Source organism: Mycetomoellerius zeteki, unplaced genomic scaffold, assembly GCF_001594055.1.
Source record: "Mycetomoellerius zeteki isolate Tzet28-1 unplaced genomic scaffold, Tzet1.0 scaffold20, whole genome shotgun sequence".
Classification (NCBI taxonomy): Eukaryota; Metazoa; Arthropoda; class Insecta; order Hymenoptera; family Formicidae; genus Mycetomoellerius; species Mycetomoellerius zeteki.
The window spans coordinates 601,374-625,180 of NW_017256957.1; the positions used below are offsets into that span (position 1 = coordinate 601,374).

General features: G+C 33.6%; 1 protein-coding gene across 8 annotated transcripts in view; it reads left to right on the forward strand.

Moving 5' to 3' along the window:
- Hr3 (nuclear hormone receptor 3 ROR-beta) overlaps window positions 1–23,807 on the forward strand; it is a 112,863-nt gene that overhangs the window by 64,869 nt on the left and 24,187 nt on the right. For 5 of the 8 annotated variants that reach the window (XM_018447343.1, XM_018447338.1, XM_018447344.1 and 2 more), the window contains exon 2: window positions 19,454–19,681. In XM_018447343.1, coding sequence (XP_018302845.1) covers window positions 19,454–19,681 — 228 coding nt within the window. Of the gene's footprint in view, window positions 1–17,247; window positions 17,849–18,417; window positions 18,843–19,453; window positions 19,682–23,807 lie in introns of those variants that run through there. The other 3 variants (XM_018447339.1, XM_018447341.1, XM_018447340.1) reach the window with 3 other exon arrangements.

A 23,807-nucleotide genomic window follows, 5' to 3' on the forward strand; every position in this document is an offset into this window, starting at 1 on the left:
CAACCAAAAATTGACTGATACAACCAATTAAAAATGCTATGCCATATTTTACCATCTAATTTACTGCAGCAGCCAATTTTTTTTTTCAGTGTAGAGCATCTTTTTCATTGCAATAATTGATTACATTATTATTTTTAGAATCACATTATAAAAATTATCAGTTTCTGACAGATTAAACGTTTAAAGTCTGCATTGGTTTATAACCTATCTCATTTATATTGAATAATATCAGTAATTACGTCTATAATTATCCTAACGAGAAAAGTGATCGTTCTGCGTAATGCGTCGAATCGCTGCCAAAAATATTCGCGCGATCAACCAATTACAACGTCGATTACACACGCACACCCCTACGTGTTTGTACATAACACATACTCTTGTCAGTCTTTTAAGCAGCGATTATATGCATGTAAAACCACAATCCTTTGATGTAACGAACGAATTATATTATTAAATATCTTGTCCCTTTGGCACACACAAATTTTAATTTTTTAAACATAAATCGTATGTATACATAAAGTAGAGAAAATGAAATAAATTAAATTTTTGAATATCCAGCAAAAATGAATATATACCATAAAATAATTGTAAGTTGTATGAATGACTCTCTCTTCATATTTTAATCATATTATTCATAATTAATACTTCATACTTTAATCGTATTATTCACAATCATCGTTAATCGCGACTCAAATGTGATTTTGCGCGTTGCAATTTCATTGAACAGACGAATATTTTTCCTATGTCCTCGATGGATGTTCACTTACGAGGAATTTCCGATCGCATAAAGAAGAAATCGTGTGAAAAATGTAGTACATAAATAAAAGAATAGGTATATTGGATATTCCAATCTAGCTCGAAGTTATTAACAGATCAAATAAGCCTGAAGAAACGTGTTCGCTCCGGAAGTTTTTTATGCCGGATTCCCTGACGGTCGACGGACGATGCAGCTGACGTAAAACGTGAGAGTTTACGAGTGACGCGTAGGTGGATGCAGGTATGTAGGTACGTGAGAAGCAACGTAGGCGAAGCGTTGCATTGCCGCCACGTAATATTCAATCATGCATTTCACCCGCGCACCACGAGCCTTCGTTGCGCGGCGAAGGCGACGATCCATTAACAATTGCTGAGTTATCGGGACAAACTGATATTTACTATCTTCTTTCCGTCACAAAATTAAACACATACACGATCCATCTAAAGCTGGTTCTACATTAGTAGCATCGCAGCGTCGCAAACGTTTTGCGGTCCAATCAACGTTAAGCTAGGTCGACTTTGATTGGACCAACGATTGCAACGATATGACTAATGTAGAATCAGCGTAACAGTTATTAATGAAGAGTATGAAATAATGAAACGCATAAACAATATTTGTGTCGAAGGGCAAGAAAAACATTTTTTTTATAATATAATCTTTTTTTTACATTAATGTTAAATCTGAAATTCAAAGTATACATCAACAAGATAGGATATTGCATTGACATTTATAGTGGATCAAAATTTTCATAGAATGTTACTAAAAAAATATGTACCTATATTTCGATATGGACTCAGAAAAAATGGAAGTTTTATATTTGGATACCTCTCTCCCCCCCCCCGCTCCCTCTCTCTCTGTCTCTATCTCTTTTTCTCTTTCTCTCTCATTTAAATATTGCATTTCTAGACCACGACCTTCTCTCGAACGCTCGAGACGGTTCATTGAAAATACCGGAATATCGCGTGCTTAATAAAATCCCATACGTATGCCATAGAGCTCGCTGCCAGCTATTACCGACACAACCGACGCTCGTACTTCGTTATTGCGCACGGGATCACGGTACGAATGCGAAATCACTGAGGACTGTTCCGCGAACGCGCGCTCCTCGCAGAACCGAAAGTCGCGTTTTCTCGAGGCTGCGACGATGCGGCGGCCGTGTTGCGACACGAGTGAAGTAAGAAACCATAATCCGACTCGGCGTAAAAAAGGAAAAGCGTATTCCGAGAGGACGGAAGCGCGAAATGCGCTCCTCGTATTACGCAATCCTCCGTCAAACGTCTTCTCCGACTTGTCAGACAAATTTAGGATGATCGCTCTTGTTATTACAGTTGTTCTCTCGATTGTGAGATGATACCAATCACAAGTGGGGACATATTCTACAAGGCATATTTCTGCCATTCTATTGCTTAAATTTGTTATCGTAGATTTTGAAAAATTCTTTGTTTAGTTTTATTTGCGTGATCTCTTATGTAATACATGTCTTATTATCAATTAGCAGTTATTTTCAATTTTATAAACAATATAACGTAGAAAAGTTATGATAAACGTTACTAACAATAAGAAGATATTGTTCAAAAAACTGTTTATATTTCACTCGAACAAAAGAAAAGTTCTTTTTCTATTTTTGTTTCAATATAGTGTCGATTCATTAAAGATGATCGGCCACGCGGAAACAATACCAGGAAATATCCTAAAGATAGATTTTCCTCGTTTCGAATTCAATGAGAAATAATTATCATCTTTTCGGGAAAAAGAAGCAATTTTTGTTAATTTAATGCAATGAGATCAAATTGTTTGAGTACTCATTCACTTGAGTGATAATCTGATTCGCGTATATAAACGATGATGGAATAACGAACGGTTCTTCGACGCGATAATTCACCTGCGCGCACATGCTCACGTAATATGTATTCAAATATCCCGATTGTGTGCCCAATATATCAAGTGCACGTGGGTCGCAAGCACGTCGCAAGCGGCGTGCTTTCTAAATTTCACCGCGCACAACTCGTGCATTGATTACTCGTGTCATTGTGCAAACGAAAACGACTTCAGAGTTGCATAAAACGAAACATTTGCAGACAATAATCACTCTTTTATTTTTTAATTTGATCTAGCAGGATATTGTAATGTACAAATTTTATCACACTATTAATAAATTAATGTGTGTATAAAGCAAAATTTAATTATAAAGTTATTTATAATTGATAATAAATTGAATAAATTCGTTAATAAACTCTTGTCTTCTTTTCTTTTTTTTTCTTATTTAGGTAAATTTTGTTAAAAATATTTATATTTATATATACTAATTTATGTTCTATTTAGTTATCAAAATATTTAAATATTGAAAAAAATGTTAAAATAATGAAGTGAAAAAGATTTAATAAAAATTATTTCTTTAAAAAACAATTTTAAAATTTGGTAAAGAATGCCACTTTATGACCATTTATTTAATTTTGAGATATCATATACGTTAACTTCTCAAAAGTTCATTAATCCGACACAATTTTATGCAATCAGAATAAAATTGTTAGTAAAATAACAAAATTATCCTTTTGTTCGGATAAATCTGAAGATGTGACAGTAAGAAGATTAAATTCAAGTCCTTGACATATATATGTGTACGTAGAAGGAATTGTTATAGTAGAATAGAACGCAAAAAGGCTTTTCACATTACATTCGGCGGTCCAATCAAAGTTGAAGCACAGTCCTCCATGAAGTCGCGTAGACGGGCCTTGGAGAACTCTGTGGTGCAGAACGCGAAGAGGGGCACAAAATCCGACATGAAACGACAAGAAAAATCTACGGGTTTATTATGTAACTTCGTGCATTACAGTATATATATTGAAGTATATAGTTGGAATATGTGTCGTTACATTTTTTATATGTAAGAATACGAAAGATACTTTGTCATTTTTAATTTTATTTTAAAAATACAATTATTAAAAAGATTAGTAAAGTATAAATACAAGATTAGTAAAGTCCATCGGTAAATTCTGGAAAAAGGCTCAAAAACTATATTATATTTAAAATAAAATTATATGTAGAGAATTTCAATTTTATTTGGAACCGTGAAAAGAGAGTGAAAAGATCAAACAATCATCTCCAAATCTGTTTGGATGGAGGATAATTCATGTAAAAGAAAAGTAAAGTGGAAATTCTCATAAAAAAAATTAAATAAAAATTAATTTGAGCATTCACTCAAATGTTTACCAAACCAAGCATATTGTATACAAAATATTGCATGTTGATACCATTATCTACATAATATGATAACACAATATTGCCGTATAAATGAATCGTAGTATTCGATATTCGAATATTTGCCGAATGAATGTATTTTTTGAAATCAATTAAATTTATTAAATGCTATATATATATATATATATAACTACACTGTCTTCCTTTCGTATAAATGGAATTTTGTGTATATTTTGTGCCGTTACTATTTTTAAAAAACAAATGCAAAGTAGTTACGAACAGTCAATGTGGCAGTATATTTATTTTAACGACAAAATTGATAGAATTTGATAGACAGTGGGTGTTACGTTATTATACAACGACATATGATCGACTATATAATGTAGAAGCCAGTGCTGATAATAGGTATCAAGATTTTTTATCATAGACTTCAGGAGTTTATATACGTGCTTTCCCTGTACAGAAAGGGTTAACGCGTTGTAGAAAAAAAAAGCAGCAGCCGGCGAAGGAGAAGATCGTGCGACACGAAGCACAAAAAAGAGCGAACACGCGTATACCGGTGTCCACGCGGCAAGTGCCGGCACTGCCGCCAACCAGTAGTGACGGCGATGTGGGTCAGCCGTGGGGCGACCGCGAAGGGACCCCGAGGATCGCCGAGGATCGACGGTAACGGCCGAGCGGCAATCACGTTGCGCGCATCTGGGTCAGCGGCGTAACGGCGCATGCGCGATGCGGACTCCCGGTCGTTCACCGTTGACCAAGTTACTAACCTTCCGACACCCGGTCGCCGCTCGGTTCTCCTCGTATTGACCGCCGGAAAAACGTTGACTTTTCGCGCGCGCGGGGGGCGCACCGCGCTCCTTCGTCCGTTGACGCGACCCGCGTGTCTCCCCTGCTGCTCTTTTCTCCTACCCCCATCCGCTTGCCCACCCCCATTGCAACACTTTTCCGCACTTATATCCGGCAATCGTCAGGTATCGATTCTGCGACCGGTTTTCCCTTTCGTCGTCGGTAATACCCCATGTCTGATGCTATAACATTTCTCATAACGCATAACGTGTAATGACACAGATGAAAATGTGTTAAAAATATTGTTGATGAAAAAGGGTCGATTATTGCTGATGTTCTCTTCATCGTTTTTCACGAATTTAAAATGAGTTCGGCGATTGATTCATGATTGCGAAGGCGCGTGTCATTGTTCTGATCTGCAATCGAAGTGAGATTTCATCGACATTGAATCGTTACGGCTCGATTCCCGCCAATGATCACTGCCATGATTCGTACAACTGTCTTTCTTCGTCGCTCGTAAAGATGTTAAAGAATATAATGCAACGGCAAAAAAAAAACACGTATAATGGTGTAACGTTAAGACCCAATTGTTATTAACGTGAGAAACATCACTTGAAGTGGTTTGTATTCTTTCGCAGAAATGTATCATTCCTAATGAATTACACACCAAAATCTATCGAAGCCTGTACTTACAAGACGGTTTTTATCATGTCTTTTATTTAAACCTCACAATTGAAACGTCTTTGAGTGGAAAAATTTGCAGACAGGAATTGATTACTAATAAAAGTTACTTAATGGCAATTAATGGTTCAAGATGTTTAATATAACTTTTGATAGATAATAATGATAAAACGATTCTTTTATTACTGTGACGGAATGGAAAATTCAAGATTTCATACAAGCAATGTAATGGGCGACAAAAAAAAGAATCCCACGAATAACTTATTTGGATAAATTTTTTATTCTAAAAATTAAAAGATATTCTTATAAATAATAATAGTATATATCCTATAATAATAATAATTTAGGAATAAAAATATTCCTAAAAGATATATTTTTCTTACATCAATAATATTTTTATAAATAATACAGAAAATTTTTAAATGTATTATTTTTAAAAATAATTTTATTTGAAAATGTAATATTTTTATAATCTTATTTTATATCAAATCTTATTAGAAATTATAATCTCATTCTATACAAATTGATTGAATCGAATTGCCATTATATTTTGCTCGAAGGAATTTGAATTTTATATATCTGTTTTTTAGCGAGTGCGGCTATCGCAATATTACGATGAGAGTGCACAGGAATAAAGAACAATAGGTGCAAGGTTGTGTCAGTGATCTTATGAAATATGTCTTCCTTGTTGCACGAAGTGGATAATGGAAGACTATATCGCACCGATATGCACCATCGTCGAAGCAATCATCGTTTAAGACCGCGAACCAAGTTGTCAATGGGTACGAAGTATATAGTAAAAAACAACACCGTAGTATAGTAAACTCGTATTGAAATTGGATTCGTGCTTGATTTGTTTCGCCTTTTTGTGTCTTCTCTTTTATTTTGAGTGTTTTTTTTTGTTAGTATCGGGATTTTTCTGTCCGATCTCTCTTTGCAAATTATCTATAACTTGCTCACATTTATTATACAAAGCAATATAAATTTATCGTTCTATTACAACTCTACTATGATGTCTTTATTTTGTCTTATAAGACTCATTTATATTTTCATAGGTATCTTTCTCTAAAATAATAGTCTTCTCTCTTTCTCTCTCTCTTTTTCTCTCATGACATGTCCTCATCTCACATAGAAGATTTCAAATATCTATCACATCTATAAATCCAATAACGAAATGCGGGATTTGTATAAACAAAAATTTACATAACCCACAATCCAATGAGGAATTAAGGTCTCTGTCGCGTTGGAGTTGCTTCGACGAACGAGCGGCCAATATAATCGAAGTCCTAACACGCGAGAGCGAAATGCCAAAAAGTAAAGGTCAACGTTCCGCAGATGATGACACGATCTAGCACAGCCATCTCGTCGCCGAGTTTCGAGATGCGACAAGATCTATGCGATTGCTCGCGATTATATGAAATTTTATTCATACTTTTATCGACAATTCTTAAATTTTATTAGATTTATTAGATGTTTAATAACAATAATATTTCGTTGCAAGAACAACTGTCGTTATTTCATGATTCCGAAACAAAATAAATAAAGATCACAGACAGATGTTTTTCAAAAATCGTACACGATTCAAAAATTTTTTTCACCTTCTAAACAAAAAAACTAATTATTATATTTAAGGACTTTTGATTGTATTGTATCAGCTAAAAGTAATAAAAAAATTAATATTAGCCAACACATTAATCAAAAAATGTTTGGCTCTAAGAAACACAATAACATTGGTAATTTTGCTAATACCGCATTAAGTAAATAACTTTTAAACAAGTAAAGACAAATGAATTTTTGCACGAATATTTATTAATATTTTTATTAGTAATTGTTTTTTATTAGTAAAAGTTTTATTAGTAATTGTTATCTATAATATAAAATATTATCTACATATATAAAAAATTCGATTTAATGCATAATGCTGTTTCCCCAACAAATTTACAAATAAGTATTAAATAAAACGCAATTTTAAAAGTCAAGGCAAACAAAAATTAAATAACTTTTGGACCAATAAGAGGTTGTGCTCAAGTTTTACGTAGGTACTCAGACCTTTTAATAAAATAAGCTATGAAATGTTTATATTTTTGATAGTGGTTTGAAATGTACATTCTCAAAATGTACCTTATATCGGCAGTATTATAATAGATAGATTGATCGTGCAACAGAGTTTCCAAACCAGGAAACCGAATACGCGCAAAAATAGACGTGCAACTTGCGTCCGTTCATAAGCGCAATGCCATTTAGAAGCACGTTCATTATATGCTACGCGAAGCATAGCTATTCGCGTCCCGCCCGGCCCAAATCCGAAAATCGTTTCAGATGCCGGACGATCTTGGCAGCGGTCGTGTGTCGATCGGTCGGCCCGTATGTACCTGGTGGCCATCGGTATGTCGCAAGTATTACCACATCTGGGGGCCTCTCTTAAGGAAACTGTAACGGTCATTCTTGTCCGCGGCCGAGCGAGACCCCTTCTAGAGAGCGCGAGAGAGCAGCTGTGTTGTTCTATGTGTAAGGCCCGTCGGCCCGTACCTTGTCGGTTGCATCTCTGCAAAGTGGCGCAATGTCGAGAGAGTTGCATAACTCTTTGGAAACCAGTCATCTCGTACCGTTGACGATCCTCTGGCCGGAACTGTTAGAACAGCATTAACTCTTTATTTTTATTTTTTAACTCTTCATATTTGCGTTATTTTCTGTAATAATATAGTGCAGTTACTTTAGCTCTTATAAGTTCCTGAGAGTATATAATAAGAAATGCTTTTATTTAAAAAATTAACATTTTATACTGCTTTGATATCAGATACTGCTTTATTGATACTGCTTGATACTGCTTTATTGATATCAGAAAGATGTAAAAGACATTTGACTTTTATCTTATTTTACATTATTAAATTCATAATATTTCAAATATCAATTGTCAAATTAGTAAACTATTCAATTATCAAATTATGTTGAGTTGTTTTTAATCATTCCTTGCTCCACTGCTCTTGCTCAATATTTCATTAATTCAACTAAAACAATGGATTAAACAATTTAACTCAAATAATGTATTAATTTGACTATTATTTATTTGACTCTTATTATTTACCAAGTATATACATTAATAGGAACGCTACTTACTTTGAAACTAAGCAATTCAACTACAGAAATGATTGATTATAGGTAATTGTTTTTTTAACAATTTTGTATTAAAATAATACATTTTACACATTTAAAAGTTAAAAATAACAAAATGTTATTTTACTCAAGAGATTGGTTTAAATTTAAGTGTTTAACAATGTATGATTTTATAATATTAAAGAAACGATAATGTATACTCCAAGAATAATTTTTTATAATTGATTAGGAGTTAACTATTAATTATTATGATACTATGAAGATTTATTCTAACAGAAATATCTTGTAAATTATTAAAGAATAACCGAGAATATAACAGTTATCATTAGATTTAAAATTGACCCCATTACAGCAATTACTTTTGATGTTCAACCTCTTAACTTTTAGCAGTTTCGCTTCGCCAATGACTAAATTATTCATCGGAAGTATTTTTGAAAGTATCAGAAATAAGATGATTATTATATTAAATTTGTAACTATGACCTCGTTTTAACACTCACTTCCACTTGTAAATTAATCATGATAATTAAGTTAGTACTTAATTATCATTGTTTGAGATAAATATGCATATGTTATAACGAGTATCTTTTAATTTTATATTACGTGGCTGTTTAAATTTTTATCGAACAAACTTACAAACGATAAATCTTAAAATTATTATTAGACAATGAAAATTTAATTTAATTTTTATGTTCTAAAAGCAAATGACGAAACATAAAATTATAATTTGATTGTATGCTATAAAAAATAAAATGTTAATTTTAACTTAAAGACGTGTAGTGAACTTTTTGAGACATGTAAAAATGTTAAAACTTAATAAAAATTTACATCGGGCGGTTGTTTTCAACTATTGCGAGAATTGTTTTCTATTGCGAATATTACATGATCATTTAGTATAGCAATTTTTATCACTTTTTGGTAAAACCTTTGAATTGTGTGTGGTCTGGCGAATTTTTAATAAAATATAATATAAAATATACGTGAACATGATATTGACAGAATACAAAAATAGATGCAATCAATAGCATTTAAAAAGACTCATATAAAAATAAAATTAATTCTAAGCGGTAAAATGTGCTACTGTAAAATAGAATATCTAAAAATTATTAATATAAATACTACTTATCTTTATGAATCTAGATTAAATTCACTGAATTAATAATGTTATCGAAACTTGAAGTGTTTAAAGTTTAATACTATAAACTAACATGTATGTGCCAGTTGTATGCACAAATATATGGCTTTATGATATAATCTTAAAACTTGAGTACCGCTTTTACGAAACTTAAAAACGATTGTCGTGCTTGACTTCTCGCACCGTAGTGCGATATTCAGTTCTTAGAGTGCATTCATCGAGTCAGTAGATGGTCGTAGCAGACGTGAATCTCGACCCGAATGTAGGTCAGAGCGCAAAGCAATCGGTACGGTAAGGTAAGTCATGGCACGCGACAGAAAATACAGTTATTTATGACACATGATGGTCCCTTAAGAATATATACATATCAATTTGATACAGAATTCGAGTATTGTTAACTTAATAAAAACAAAAATGCAAGTCGTATTTTCCTATACTTGTGTAAGCAGGTACAAAAAGTCGAAGCAAAGATTATACAAAATATAAAAAGTTATACAAAATATAAAAAAAAACACTGACAAGGAAAGGAAACGAAAGTAAGAAGAGAAATAGCAAAATATAATAATAAAATTTTAAAAAATTTGTCCTGGTTTTCTAATTAAGTTAATTTCTCTAAGAAAAATCTAAAATTATAAGCACTAACATAAGTTACAAATTAATAAAAAATAAATTATATCTTACATACAGTTACAATTATAATTATATTTTTAAATTTGAATTAAAAATAAATTCGAAGCGGGTATAGTATTAATTTAAAACTAACTTAAATAAGAAAGGCATAAGAAGTGTATACAAGAAATCATGCTTTGTGCAACGCTGTATCAATTTTTGTTCGTCGTGTGTTGTAAATTAAACTCGCTTAGAGTTTGATGTGGAAAAGCAGGACAATTATATTCTCGTCACACGATATATACATGTCGCTCGACAGAAAAACAGTATTATCACCTGGTATCGAGTTTGCATCGATATCACAAACGTTATCGATAAGCGTTCGAAATCTGTATCTATTCAGAAGAAAATGCTTTTTTTCTAATTGAACGAGATATAAATGGTATTAATAATCCACTCATGTTGCTATCATGTTATGGTAATCGTTTTGTAATATCAATATCGTATTCAATGATTAATACTGATGCAAATGTTGCGACTCGCTCTGATAACTGTGAAATATTAAATTTTTTAATTAAGATTTACTTATGTTTAGCAGTTTACAACTTTTATTTATGTCCAATAATCTCATATCAAGTCTGTATTGCTTTTAAACTTTAACAAAATAATACCTTATTTGGACATACAAGTTCAAATTTCGATAATCCCAAATTTTCATCCGTAATTGGTAATTAAATCTTGTTAATGCCACTCAAGCACACAGTTACATTCAAAATACGTTTGATAAACGTTCGAAATCGTATAATAAACGTAATAAGCGTAATAAAAATAAACATTTAAAGTTTGATACGTTATTTAAACTATTTAATAAACGTTAGAAAATGTTTATAAAACATTTTTAATGTTCTCATTAAGCATTTATTTTACTAATTTAAAATACCGTTCTTATTGATTTTTCAGTGGTTTAATAAACGTATATTTAATGTTAATAACGTCTATTTATACAACGCATTTTGTATACGAGACAAAAATCGTTTTGATTAAATGTTTTTTAAACATATAGTGTCAGCACTTGGGCAGGAGATTAGATAAAACTTAGAGATTAAATAAAAATAATTACAACGCAAATTAATACACACATAAATATTTAAAGTTTTGTACTTATTTAAATTGAAATTAGAATTTATTAAAATTAGAGATTTCACTAATTTTATCTTATTTTATCTTATTATTATTATTTTTTATTACAAATAATACAATATCGGGAAAGGGATATCAAGACAGAGAAGAACATTTAATTACATATTTAATTTGAAAAATGATACCTATTTTCATTTACAACATAGTTTAATATTATATCGGAAAGGAAAACACCATCACATCTCATATTTTTCCATAAGATCAAATTAATATATAAATTAATATATCTTGTAACTGAAGTAATATACTCGTATGTATATAAAGCATGTACAATAATAGTAAATCAAGTATATTTTCGTAAAGAAAGCTAAGATCACATCTTGATGTACGATAAATTTCTGCTGCTTTACATTTCTACATTCTCTTCTGCTTATGTACTTCATTGGTGAAATGGGTTAACAAGAGTAACCGTTTAGTCATCACGATCTGCGTCGTCAAAATCTCGGTATATCGCCTACGATCGTTCGCCAAACAATGCGCGTCGCTCATACGACGGATAATAGACCGAGAGTCGTTGAACCTCGCGAGCTTTCCGAGATGACGCTCGACACACGCACGAGCGTATTGCTATATCGTGGTTACAGCAATACGAACGGACTTGGCACGAATTACGCGTTCGGCGTTTATTATCCCGCTCGGAAACGCCTGTCTTAAAGTTCGTCGTCTTGGGACCGGTCAGAAATGACGTCAGCCTGAGCGTCGCGTGAATGCGAGTGAGCGAGCGAGCGAACGGCAACGTTAACCCTTTGCACTCAGGCGTATCTGCATTACGTTCGAATAGTTACGCAGCTGAGTCTGAAAAATATTTATATCTTTGCAAGATATATGACTCAATGAGTATATAAATTAAGCGTGCAGGAACGCACGAAACTGTTAATTGTATGAACTATTTCGATAATTAGCTATGTGCAATTTATCGATGAAATTTCGTTAAATATGGTTACAGAATATCAATTTTCTTCTAAGATTTAATAGAAAATTGTAATTGAATTATTCACAATCGCTATAAATGTGGAAACATTCATAATAATGAAGATCTAAAAAAATAACGATCTCTTTCGATATTTAGGACTTGTGACATTTAACAGATTTATGTTAAAATATCCTATAGAGCTATAGGCTGCGTTGTATTCCACCTTTTGATAAACTTCAACTCTCACTCTCTACTCTCTATTATTCTCTAACTCTTTTACTTTGTTGTTTATGCATTAGATAAATTATCACATAGGTTATCCGAAGATGGAACTGACCCTTGGATAAAAAATTTGTACTGTGTTATCTATTAGGATCAATAATATCAAAATTTCGATATCAAAGATTTATAATATCAAAAATTGATTCTCTCTCTCTCGCTTTCTGTCTCTTTCTCAACTTAAATTAATTTTAGAGAGAGAGAGAGAGAGAGAGAGAGAAATTGGGCCAAATTAATCTATATAAAAAATTTATGGTACTGAATAGCATAATAAAAATTCCAAGGTTTATACTTGATGAATATCAAACAAGTGCAACAATAATCACTGACACTCATGTCTCGCCCGTTTATTAAATAATCAGCGTAAACATAAGAATCAGTATGCGCAGCCACTGGCGCGCATTTTGTTATCAAAAATCAGCTTATCTATTCCATTCGCGGTATCGCTAATCTCACACGTTGAATTCCTCAGCGGAAAAGGCAAACTGACAACAACGACGATGACAATAACAACGACGGGCGACGATGACGATGACGACGACGACGACGACGACGACGCCTTGTATTCGTCGACTCGCGTGCATGCATATCGTCGCGGTGCGAATATTTATTTGCGAAACGTATTTATAGAGTATTACGTGGCGCAGGTTGGCAACCTCGTGCACGGTTATGCAATAAATGAGCGAAGGAGCGAAAGGGACACGGCGCGGGCGAGGGGGATAGCGGAGGAAATCGCTCGGAGTGAGCGGTGAGTACGAGAAGGGAGGGGCAGAACGGCGAGCGAGGACAATGAGGAACAGCGAAGGAGGGGAGGAAAAGCAGTGAGGGAATGAAGAGAGAAGGAAGGAGTAAAATGGCGTGGAAAGAACGGCGCGCGCGCGCGCGTTAGGGAGATGGATAAAACCGGTGCGTGTTCAGGCAAGAACATAAGGGGAAGGAGAGAGAAAGAGAGATATATAGAAAATATGAGGGAAAAATTGAGGGGAGAGAGAATACGTACAAGGACGAAGTCTCGAAAAGGGATGACTGTGATATGAACGTATAAGCGGATGAGATCAGATAATGATGTCAACGGAGAAAGCGTATAATATATATATAGGAGAGAAATTTCTAAAGATAAAATCGATATTTTAAAGAAAGATAAAAATTTTTCTTTACATCTATCGTTTTACAGAAGCACAAGAATAATGGCAATGAAGAAAGTCAGCTGATACAGGACACACAGAGCTAAAAAATTATTCAATATTCTTTAAAACAATTAAATCTCTAGTAATAAATTATTAATTACTTATTCATACAAGTAGTTACTTTAAATATTTCCTTTCCAGAGATTTTATTAAACCTATTATGATTCACAACTTGCTAGGATTCAAGATACTCCAATAAGTAAACTTTAAATTAAAGTAACATTAAAATGAAATACTTCATCAAATTTATTTCATCAAATTGAAATAAAACAAATCAATATATAACCGGCAATTTTTTAAATCAATTTTTAATCAACAATTTAATTATTTAAGAAATTCCACATTTATATCGTTTCAATTATTTCATTAAAAATGTATCGGGTGTATAGTCTCCGTAAAAAGTGATTGGAATTGAAATTTTTTATACTTTTTGTATAAAAATGAATGTTATATACCTAAACATTTAATAAAAGCGATACTTATATTTAACAATACCATTTTATATGTGAAAGTTTTCTCATTTTATCTTAATGATTTTTTTAAAAACATATCTACTTATTGAAATAATTTTTTTATCCAGGTTCTAAATCGTCGCTAAACTTCTTGTATTATTTTCACAAATGCATACAATATAGAAAAATCCGTAATGTTTTCATAGTTTTTTCATCTTGTTAAAAAATATGTAACGCATTCTTAAACAAAAGTTGATTTAGGAAACTTCAAAAAAGAATGTTATTTTCGTCTTTCTATCTACTTTTATTGGCAAATTTTTCTCAAAAAAAAAGAAAACCGGGAATTCTATCCCCGCCATGAAATCCCCAAATTACACGAGCCGCGCTTCCTATGTAGGAAACACGATACGCGCATGCATTTAGGTAGCACGCCAGTGACCTTAACAAGGCGCACTAATAAAGCAAACGCGTCGCACGAGTCGAGATCGGAAAGCGCGCGCTATACGCTCGTAATCCAGCCGGCGCGGCTCTCGGTCGTTTCCGACGGCGGTCGGCCGTCACCGGCAACGTTCGCCTACACTCGCGAATCTCCGGACGCGCGGGGGCGGTGGGGGCCGTGGCGCTGTCGGTGCGGTAAGAGGGGCGGAGGGAGCAAAGGGTGAGGCACTCGGCCATCATCAGCGGAGGCGCGCAGTTCAGTGACCCGCCGCATCGTCGCGCGATGAAGGGGGGCGCGGGGAGTTCTGACATATTGTGAGATGCCAGCCCGCTAACGCCGGTCCTCGAAAAACACCTCGTTCCGTCTCGCTCTCCCTCTTTCTATCGTTGTCTCCTTTCACTCCTTCCTTTGCCTCTCATTTTGTCTCCGTTTCTCTCACTGACGTTTTCTCCATCTTTCTCTTATTTGTGAGGCGCGCGCGGGCGTACACGCACTCTCTCTCTCTCTCTCTCTCTCTCTCTCTCTCTCTCTCTCTCTCTCTCTCGCTCGCTCTTTCGCTCTCTGTCTCTCCTTCTTTGTCTGACACGTTGCCGCCGCCTTGGCTCGTCAAAATCCCCAAAATATTCGTACCGCCAGTCGTGAACTTTCCGCGAGTTTTTCCGGCCGCGCGCGCAAGCGATGAGGTCGGTGTTCTCCTCATGAGAGAGAGGGGGGAGGAGGGGGAGAGAGAGAGAGAAAGAGAGAGAGAGAGCGAGAGAGCGCAGTCGAACCGCGTGTATACTCGTTCTTCGCTCGCGGTCATACACGCTCCGGATACCTCCCGAAATTCTCGATCGCAACCAAAGAAATCTGAAGAGTGTAGCCTGGTGTAACGGCGAGTGCTCCCACGCCAACTGCGCGACGCGTAGTATTAACATTACGCAGACCTCTCCTCGTATTCCTCGTCGCTTTCTCCCTTTTCATCCTGCTCCGTTCTTTATTCATTCATCGTTGCACCAGTTTCTTCGAAACAACCTCCGGAAAGATTTCCTCGACGTCTCCTCGTTTGGAGCACGAGAGTTGAACGGAAGTCCACGAGCGTTGAAGCGTCAGTCTGAGTGAATCATCTTATTGACGGGATTCGATTCGCGAAAACTGTCTTTCCTCGTTTTCCGTCGACGCGAGCATCGTCTTCCGTTCCGCTCGTCGCGCGAAAATCGTCCCGTGAATTCGCGCGAGTGATATATACGTCCGTCCTGTGTTTACGTGTGTGGAAAACATATGCAACGGAAACGCGTAGTGCGATCGAATTGCGCGGCTGGAAAGTCTCCAGGTGGAAAATCGCGAAGAAGAGCGCGTGTTGCGCGTACACGCGCGATTCCACATACTTTTCTGTTGCGCTTGCGCGCGGTTCGCGATTTGCGCGCTATTCGTGTAGTCAGTAGTCGCCGACTACAAAATTGCTCGTTTAAAATTGTGTGTGCGGATAAGAGCTCGAAGAAAATAAGAAAATAGTATTTCACCTCACGATGGGAAGTTGTACATATTTAACAATATTTACGAATCCTATGCGCATAATTCTATGGCACTTGTAGCTCTTTGTACTTCATATTCTTTGTACGTCGATCAATGTGGAGTGAAAAATGCACAAATTCTTACTTCTGAATTTCTCACTTCTCTTAAAGAAAATCGAGCTTTTTTTTATTTGCCTCCCCGTAGATTGATTGTCGTAATTTGTTCAAAATGTTACTTGAAAAATATGTTCCAGTCTGTTTGCTAAAATGTCTGCTCATTTCAGTTATATTACAGCAATTTCCATGGAAAAATTTCCATGGATATATAATTTAACTTACAAAAAGACTTTATACGAGGCACTATTGTCTGCTTTTATCTCGGTCTAGCTAAAGCTTATTATGAGCAAACGAAGTAATTATAGTAATGAGGAACATTAGAATAAAAAAAATAGGTTAACGATATATAATGGTTATTTACAATATTATACATTTTATATATACATATATATATATATATATATACATTGATCATTTTTGCTTGATTACGTTGCATTAAAAAATATTAATAGGAATAATCTATATATAAAAAAATCAGAAGAAAATGGTAATACCACGTGCTTTATGATTATTGCACACCCATACTATAACAAATATGGTGTGATATATTATTATTCCCTTTAAAAAAAAAAATGCTATATCGAAATTGCTGCAACAAAAAATAAAAATCGAAAAAGAATGCTGAAAAACTCATACAAAGTAAGAGAAAACTTTTTTCCGACATAAGCTATTTTAGTCACTGTGAAAAAAGAGATTAACGAAGCAAACCAAAAATAATGAAGCAAGATAATGATACAAAATAATTTGAAAGACAATACAAAAAATTCTTTTTGAAAAATCGCGGATAATTACTTTACAACAATCATTTTAATAAGAATACACTTTATTTCGTTAGACGTAATAAATATTGAAATTATTCTTATATCTTATTTTAGCTGTATCGTACAATCGGTGACTTTTCATGTGTACCAATAACAAAGAACTACATAGTGAATTACAACAATACATCGACGTGGCGTAAGAGGAAGGCGACTATTTCGATTTCGGGAGTTCCGGGTATAATGCCTGTCCACCGTTGCCGCTGCACGCTGCGCTCTCCGCATGACGCACGTCGAAGATGCGAGCGTGCCGGGTGACTGTACTCTGGGTTCATCGTTCTCGGTTATGTAATGTTCGGCCGCGTATGTATGGTGCAAGCGCCTCGACGTTCTGCTCGTGGCGCTAGAGTTGCCGGACGAGAGAAGCGTATTCGGGTGATATATATCCAGACTGGGGACCGACCGCGCACCGAATCCTCGTTTCCGTGCACGCACACGCGCACGTGCGAATAATCACGACACTCCGCCCACTCTTTTTCGCCGCTTTGCGAAACTGTTTTTCGTCGCACTGAATTTTTTCTGGTCGCTAACAAGCCCTACCGTTGAGAGTTTCCAGATTTTTTGTATGACTTTTTGAAATCACCAATTCATTCTTTCGGAAAGTTGAAAGAATAATTCTGTAATTATGAGTGAAAAGTTCTTCTACATCTCTTTGTTTTAATGCCTGAGTACGTTTTTTAATAATACAGAATAACAAAATCTACGAGTCCATTCTTTAACAAATTAAGACTAAAACTTAACGAAATTACAATTTTCAATAATTACTAACTCTAAAAGATGATCTCCTGTGAATTTAATACAGATATATGTCGAGTCATACAGTTTATACCAGTTTTACCAGCTTACTGGAAATCGAATTAAATTGCGATTGCACAACGTGTGTATGCTTGAATGCCATTATCTTTGTCAGCGTCGATAAGAGGAATTTGATCTAACCTTAGCAGATAAAAAAACGACAGATTTTGAAACTCATATACTTGTTTAACAACTCCATTTTTGGCAAAACGGAGTTTAATAAGTTTTCCTTAATTTAATAAGTTTCCTTCTAATTTAAAATTTCTTCAATTATTTCTCTCATAATACTGTTCTTACTTTAAAGTATGTAAGAAAATAATTTACGCTAGTTTTGATTTTGAATACTATTCAAAATCAAAACATCCAATAATAATAAACTTAGTCTTCCCAATATTTTATATTGCTTTGTATTAATTTTTTAAATATTATTACTCGATTAAAGAACAATTCAACGAACGCATTTCAAGAATGGCTATGTATTTTTATGTAATACTCCACGTAAAGGATATCGTGAAAATAAATGGTGTGTATTTAAGACAAAGACTCAATTAAAGAGAGAGAGAGAGAGAGAGAGATTAATGAAGGACGTCCATTCCACGGACGACTGATTTTGATCGTAATCATACGCGTGGATCTTCAGAATCGAGCCGGTATTGTCCTCACGATAGATCGTAAATGAAACCAGCAAGAAATATCTGTAAATGGAGGGAAGTCTGTCAGGATTTGGCGGGTCTACGTGGGGTGCGGACAGTACAAGTCCTCAGCCGACGGAAAGATCGAGATCGAGAGAGAGATCCGCGCAGCCTCCCTCCGATGCTGGCAGCGCGATCCTCGACGATCGTAGACTGCAGGCCAATTCGATACGAGGTAGAGCCATTAAAGAAATGAACTAGATGATGTATTTACATTTGGATTATAAATATATTAAAACTTTTTAAAATAATTTCGATTACTTTTCTAACTCGGTTCACAATTAATACAATGGATATAACACTTTAATAAAGAATAAAGAATAAAATGATTATACGCACAGCTTAAAATTAATATATTTATCACGATTATACATCGATTTGAATTTTAGAACTACATATATATATATATATAATTAAAAAAATTCTTCTATATTACTTATGAATTTATTTTTTATTTTATGAGTACGGAAAAGAGGCTTTATAATATATTCTTGATGAAGAAATCATAATACGTCGTTACATAGAGAATTAAACTTTTTTTAGTAATTTAATGGAAATCTTCGAAGCCAAGAAATTTGAAATGAATTGTAATAAAGATGGCAGAGAAAAGGAAATAATTTATCCGTTAGTACTTCGCTAAATATATATGTATATGAATGAACCTTGAAGTTTGATGAAGTATTATCTATACTATGAAATAAAAAGAATTATGAAGCAAGGAAAAATTTCGCAAGACATTTTGATTTGAGCTCATAATTGAGATGCTCGTTTCTTTTATGATTACAGCCCAGATCGAGATAATCCCATGCAAGGTATGCGGGGACAAGAGCAGCGGCGTACATTACGGTGTGATCACCTGCGAGGGCTGCAAGGGCTTCTTCAGGCGGTCGCAGTCGTCGGTCGTCAACTATCAATGTCCGCGGAACAAGAATTGTGTGGTCGACCGTGTAAACAGAAACCGGTGCCAGTACTGTCGGTTGCAAAAGTGCCTACGCCTCGGCATGTCAAGAGATGGTGAGTACTTTCGACTGCTCCAACCTTTCGTCACCTTCTTTCAGAAAGAAGAATCGCTCTTGTGTCACTCGGTGGGATTCTCGAAATGGGAAGATGTAAAAGCTTTATATCTTCTCCTCGCACATTATTCTCGTGTTAGAAAAGTATACGATTCACATTTAGCATTATGTCATTCTCAAATTTTTTAGGAAGAATTACTTTTGCACCATGAGTGCCATGGCATGGTTAGATATACATATATGACAAGATTATGAATCTCGTTCATAAAAGAATTTATATATATGTGTGTGCGCGTAAATCTTTAGTATGCACGATTGAGTTATTTGTGTCCTGCACATTTCTTTCCTTTAAAATACTAAGTGCACTTGACTAGAGATAATAGGCTCTATTCTTTACTTTTTTTCTTGAATACACAACTTTACTAATACAAACAATTTTTGGAGATGTTAAAGTATGTGTAAAAATAATTTAATAATTTTTATATACTTGTAAAAAACGATGAAAATTATTTGGGATACAAACGAATCATTCTATATACTAAGAATTAATATACATATATATTATATGTATACAGAAAAAAATTTACTAAATTTTAATAAATATTTGTTTTAATAGTATAACTAACTAACATTTATTTATAGTAAATAAATATTTGCTTTATAAAAAAATGATACTTAAATTAATGGTTCCTGTAGCAAATAAATATTACTATTCAAACAAATCTTTATTAAAATTTAGTAAATTTTTGTTCAGTGTATAAAAAAAAAACTATACGTATATCATTATAGCCAAGAAACTTAATCAAATTTTAAAATAGTAGTTTTTAAATAATATGTGCATCGAATACACGATATCTTCTCACACTCTTGTGATCTATCCAAACAAGTTTTGTACGATATAGTTCTACGAGATCAGCAGGAATAGCTCAGCGCGTCATACAAACTCTTTAAAAGCTTCTTTGTTCGAAGGACTATAACGTGGGGACGCGATGTTGCGACATGCTCGAATACTACCGATATCCGATATTTACTCGATGCAGATAATAATGCTGTATAAACGAATATGATACAATGAAGAAAAATGTAGAATCCTTAAAATGCATTTATCTAACATAATTCCTTTTTGGTTGATACAAAAATACTATACTTTTATTTAAGAAATAACTAAGGAACGCGATTAGAACGTAACTCTTAAATTCTTTCCAAAATTCCGAAAAACAGAATAACTAATTTTAATTAGCAATAATGTTGTGTTATCTTCTAGCCTTTAAATTATAGACAAATTAAATAATGAGTATATAAGGAAGCTGTGAATTCTTAGTGAATTGCGTAACGTACTACGCATAATGCGAAATCGATTGTTTCACACGAAAAATGAAGAAACGTCAGCGGTTGACGAAGGCAACTATATGCATACCGATTGCAGCAAGACGCTACGCGTGCCAACTCGGGGTGCACGACCCCTTATCAGAATCCGTCTCTCCTCCTCCTGCGACGAGTCATCGTTGCACTTTATCGGGGCGAGTCACGAACTGTCTTCGGTGCGTTAAACCGCCGCTGTCCGAAGCCTATTCTCGAATACGGTTGCGATATTAATAGACAAGGCCGTCAAGACGAAACGAGAGACGGAAGATACCTCGTGGGTGAACGGATAAAGCCTATCGGGATAAAGCCGGTCAAAAACATAATGATCGAGATGATAGTCCTAGATCCAAATGAAATCTCTCATATTGTTGATTCTTTTATGTCACCAAAGAGCTACTTTTAAAATTTAAATAGATACCGATAAGAGCAAATGGCATAACTCGTGATAATTACAGTATTTTACTATTTTCATATAATTATAATTAAAGAAGAAGGTAGTATTATGACTAGTGTAGGTATAATGGCCGCTCTTAATATCTCCGCTATTAGATGGCGAATTCTAGTGATTATTTATGAAGTTATTTGTTCAATAGCTCGCCGTTACACCATTACGTTAATGCTAATGCTATAATATGTCAATACACAATAACCAGCATTTATTATAGTGCATTTTTCATGCATTTAGAAACATTTTTTAAGTATACTTTAGCATTTAATTACACATAGTTTCTCATTCTTCTTAAACTCGAACATATTATCACACAAATAGATGTATACGTAAGTGTTGTTTGTTATTTAACTTTAACTGTATATGTACAGTTCAAGTTATGCAAAGTTAAACAATAGCACGACATTTTGCTAATGTGGCCTCCTAAGCATGTTGATTGCTGACATTCTCTCCCTTTTTCGAGATTTTCATATCAAAATAATTATTTGATAAATCGGTTGTAGCTTTAGAGTTAATCTATAATTTATGTTATATATATATATATATATAGCAACCTACATGCGAAAGAAGTTACATGTACGTATATATATTTGTATACATTCTGCAATATTTTACTTTATTGTTAATTTTGTAAATATTGCGTTTTTTTAAACTAAAACCAATTTTTTAAATCTATTTTTGTAGAAGGCCACAGTACCACTCCCATTCCTCTTCTAGCTATTATGCAATGTTTCCACATTTCTATAAATAATGTCCTAAGTAATAAATATTTCATATCTTTGAGTCTAGAATCGATTAAACAACACTGACAAATATAAAGATTATAATATCACCTTTTCCTCTATACATTTTTACATATACATGTATAAAATTGTATAATAATTTTATTATATATCTTTGCTAGTAGAATTTTATATTAATTATATATTCTGTGCAGAGAGAACAGTTAATTTTTTATTTATATGAAATTATTTGAATTCTTTATAACTATAAAAATTGCCATTTTTTACAACAAATAATCATTGAAGAAGAATATACTAAAAGAATATATTAAAACAAATTAAAATTGAAATTAGCATAAAATTAAAAATTATATGAACGGTTTATTTTAAAGACAATCATGAGTTACTTCTAATTGAGTTTTTATTCAAAATATGACAAAATGTTTCTTGTCAGTTTCTTACTAAAAAGTAAGTTATTTAATACTAAATAAATTTTTAGTATAACTAGGATCTGCTTTTTACAATAAGATTAGGTTAATAGATCCGGATGGAGTCAAAATAGTAAAAATATAATAGCAGATGTGGATTGAATTTATTTCAAGAATTGCATAGAAAATTCTAAGGCAAACGAATTCAAGAGGCTAACTATTGAAAATTAAAGATCTTAAAAATAATATATATAATTATATATATATATATATTGTATAATTTTTTATATATTTAGTTTATTCTTCTGTGTTTATAATAATAACAAGCAATAGATAAACTAAAATTTTATAATAACCGACTTAAATTGACAAAATAACATTATTCATTGTGTTATAATGATGTATCAAGTGAAATAAATGTTCACATGAAGAGATCCAAGATGCATTGATTATACACGCGACATGTCGAGGAGACGATGAACCGGATTCTTATCAATATACACGAATATAGTAATACACGACATGTTGTGCGATTATCGCGACAGATACATACAGTATTCTAAGAGATACATACATCAAAAGCTGAATTTTATTTCTCATTGTGTTATAGATGTTGACTGATTGATAGAAATTGTCCTAATTACTTTATATATACATATTCTTCAGAATGTTTAGAATTTGAAATTAAATTGTAAAAGAGTAATTAACTAAATAAATGTTCTATAATTAATTATGGAGCGTATCTCCGCATAACAAATGTAGGTAACATTAATTGAATTTTTTAATTAACAAAAATTTATAATTTAAAATTTTTGTAGGAAATGTTTATTTCTACCTTTGAAAGCATTTTTTCTCATCTGTTTTGATACATTCGAAACATTGTTGTTTCTCTTTCGACACAGTGTGAAACAAAATGTATAGTACCACTAATCAAACAAATTTATTTCGTTCTTCGATCTCGCGTCACTGAACTTCTCTACATCGTTCGATGAATAAACCCGACCTGACTCGCAGAGGTACAGCATAAATTTTATATGCGCCGGCTATTTTTATTGCTCTGTGATTGTTACTTCCGTAAATCTAAATCGAGCATTGAACGATCAAAGATCTTGGAAACGTCATAGATTATATTCAACATTATAGTATATATATATATATATAATA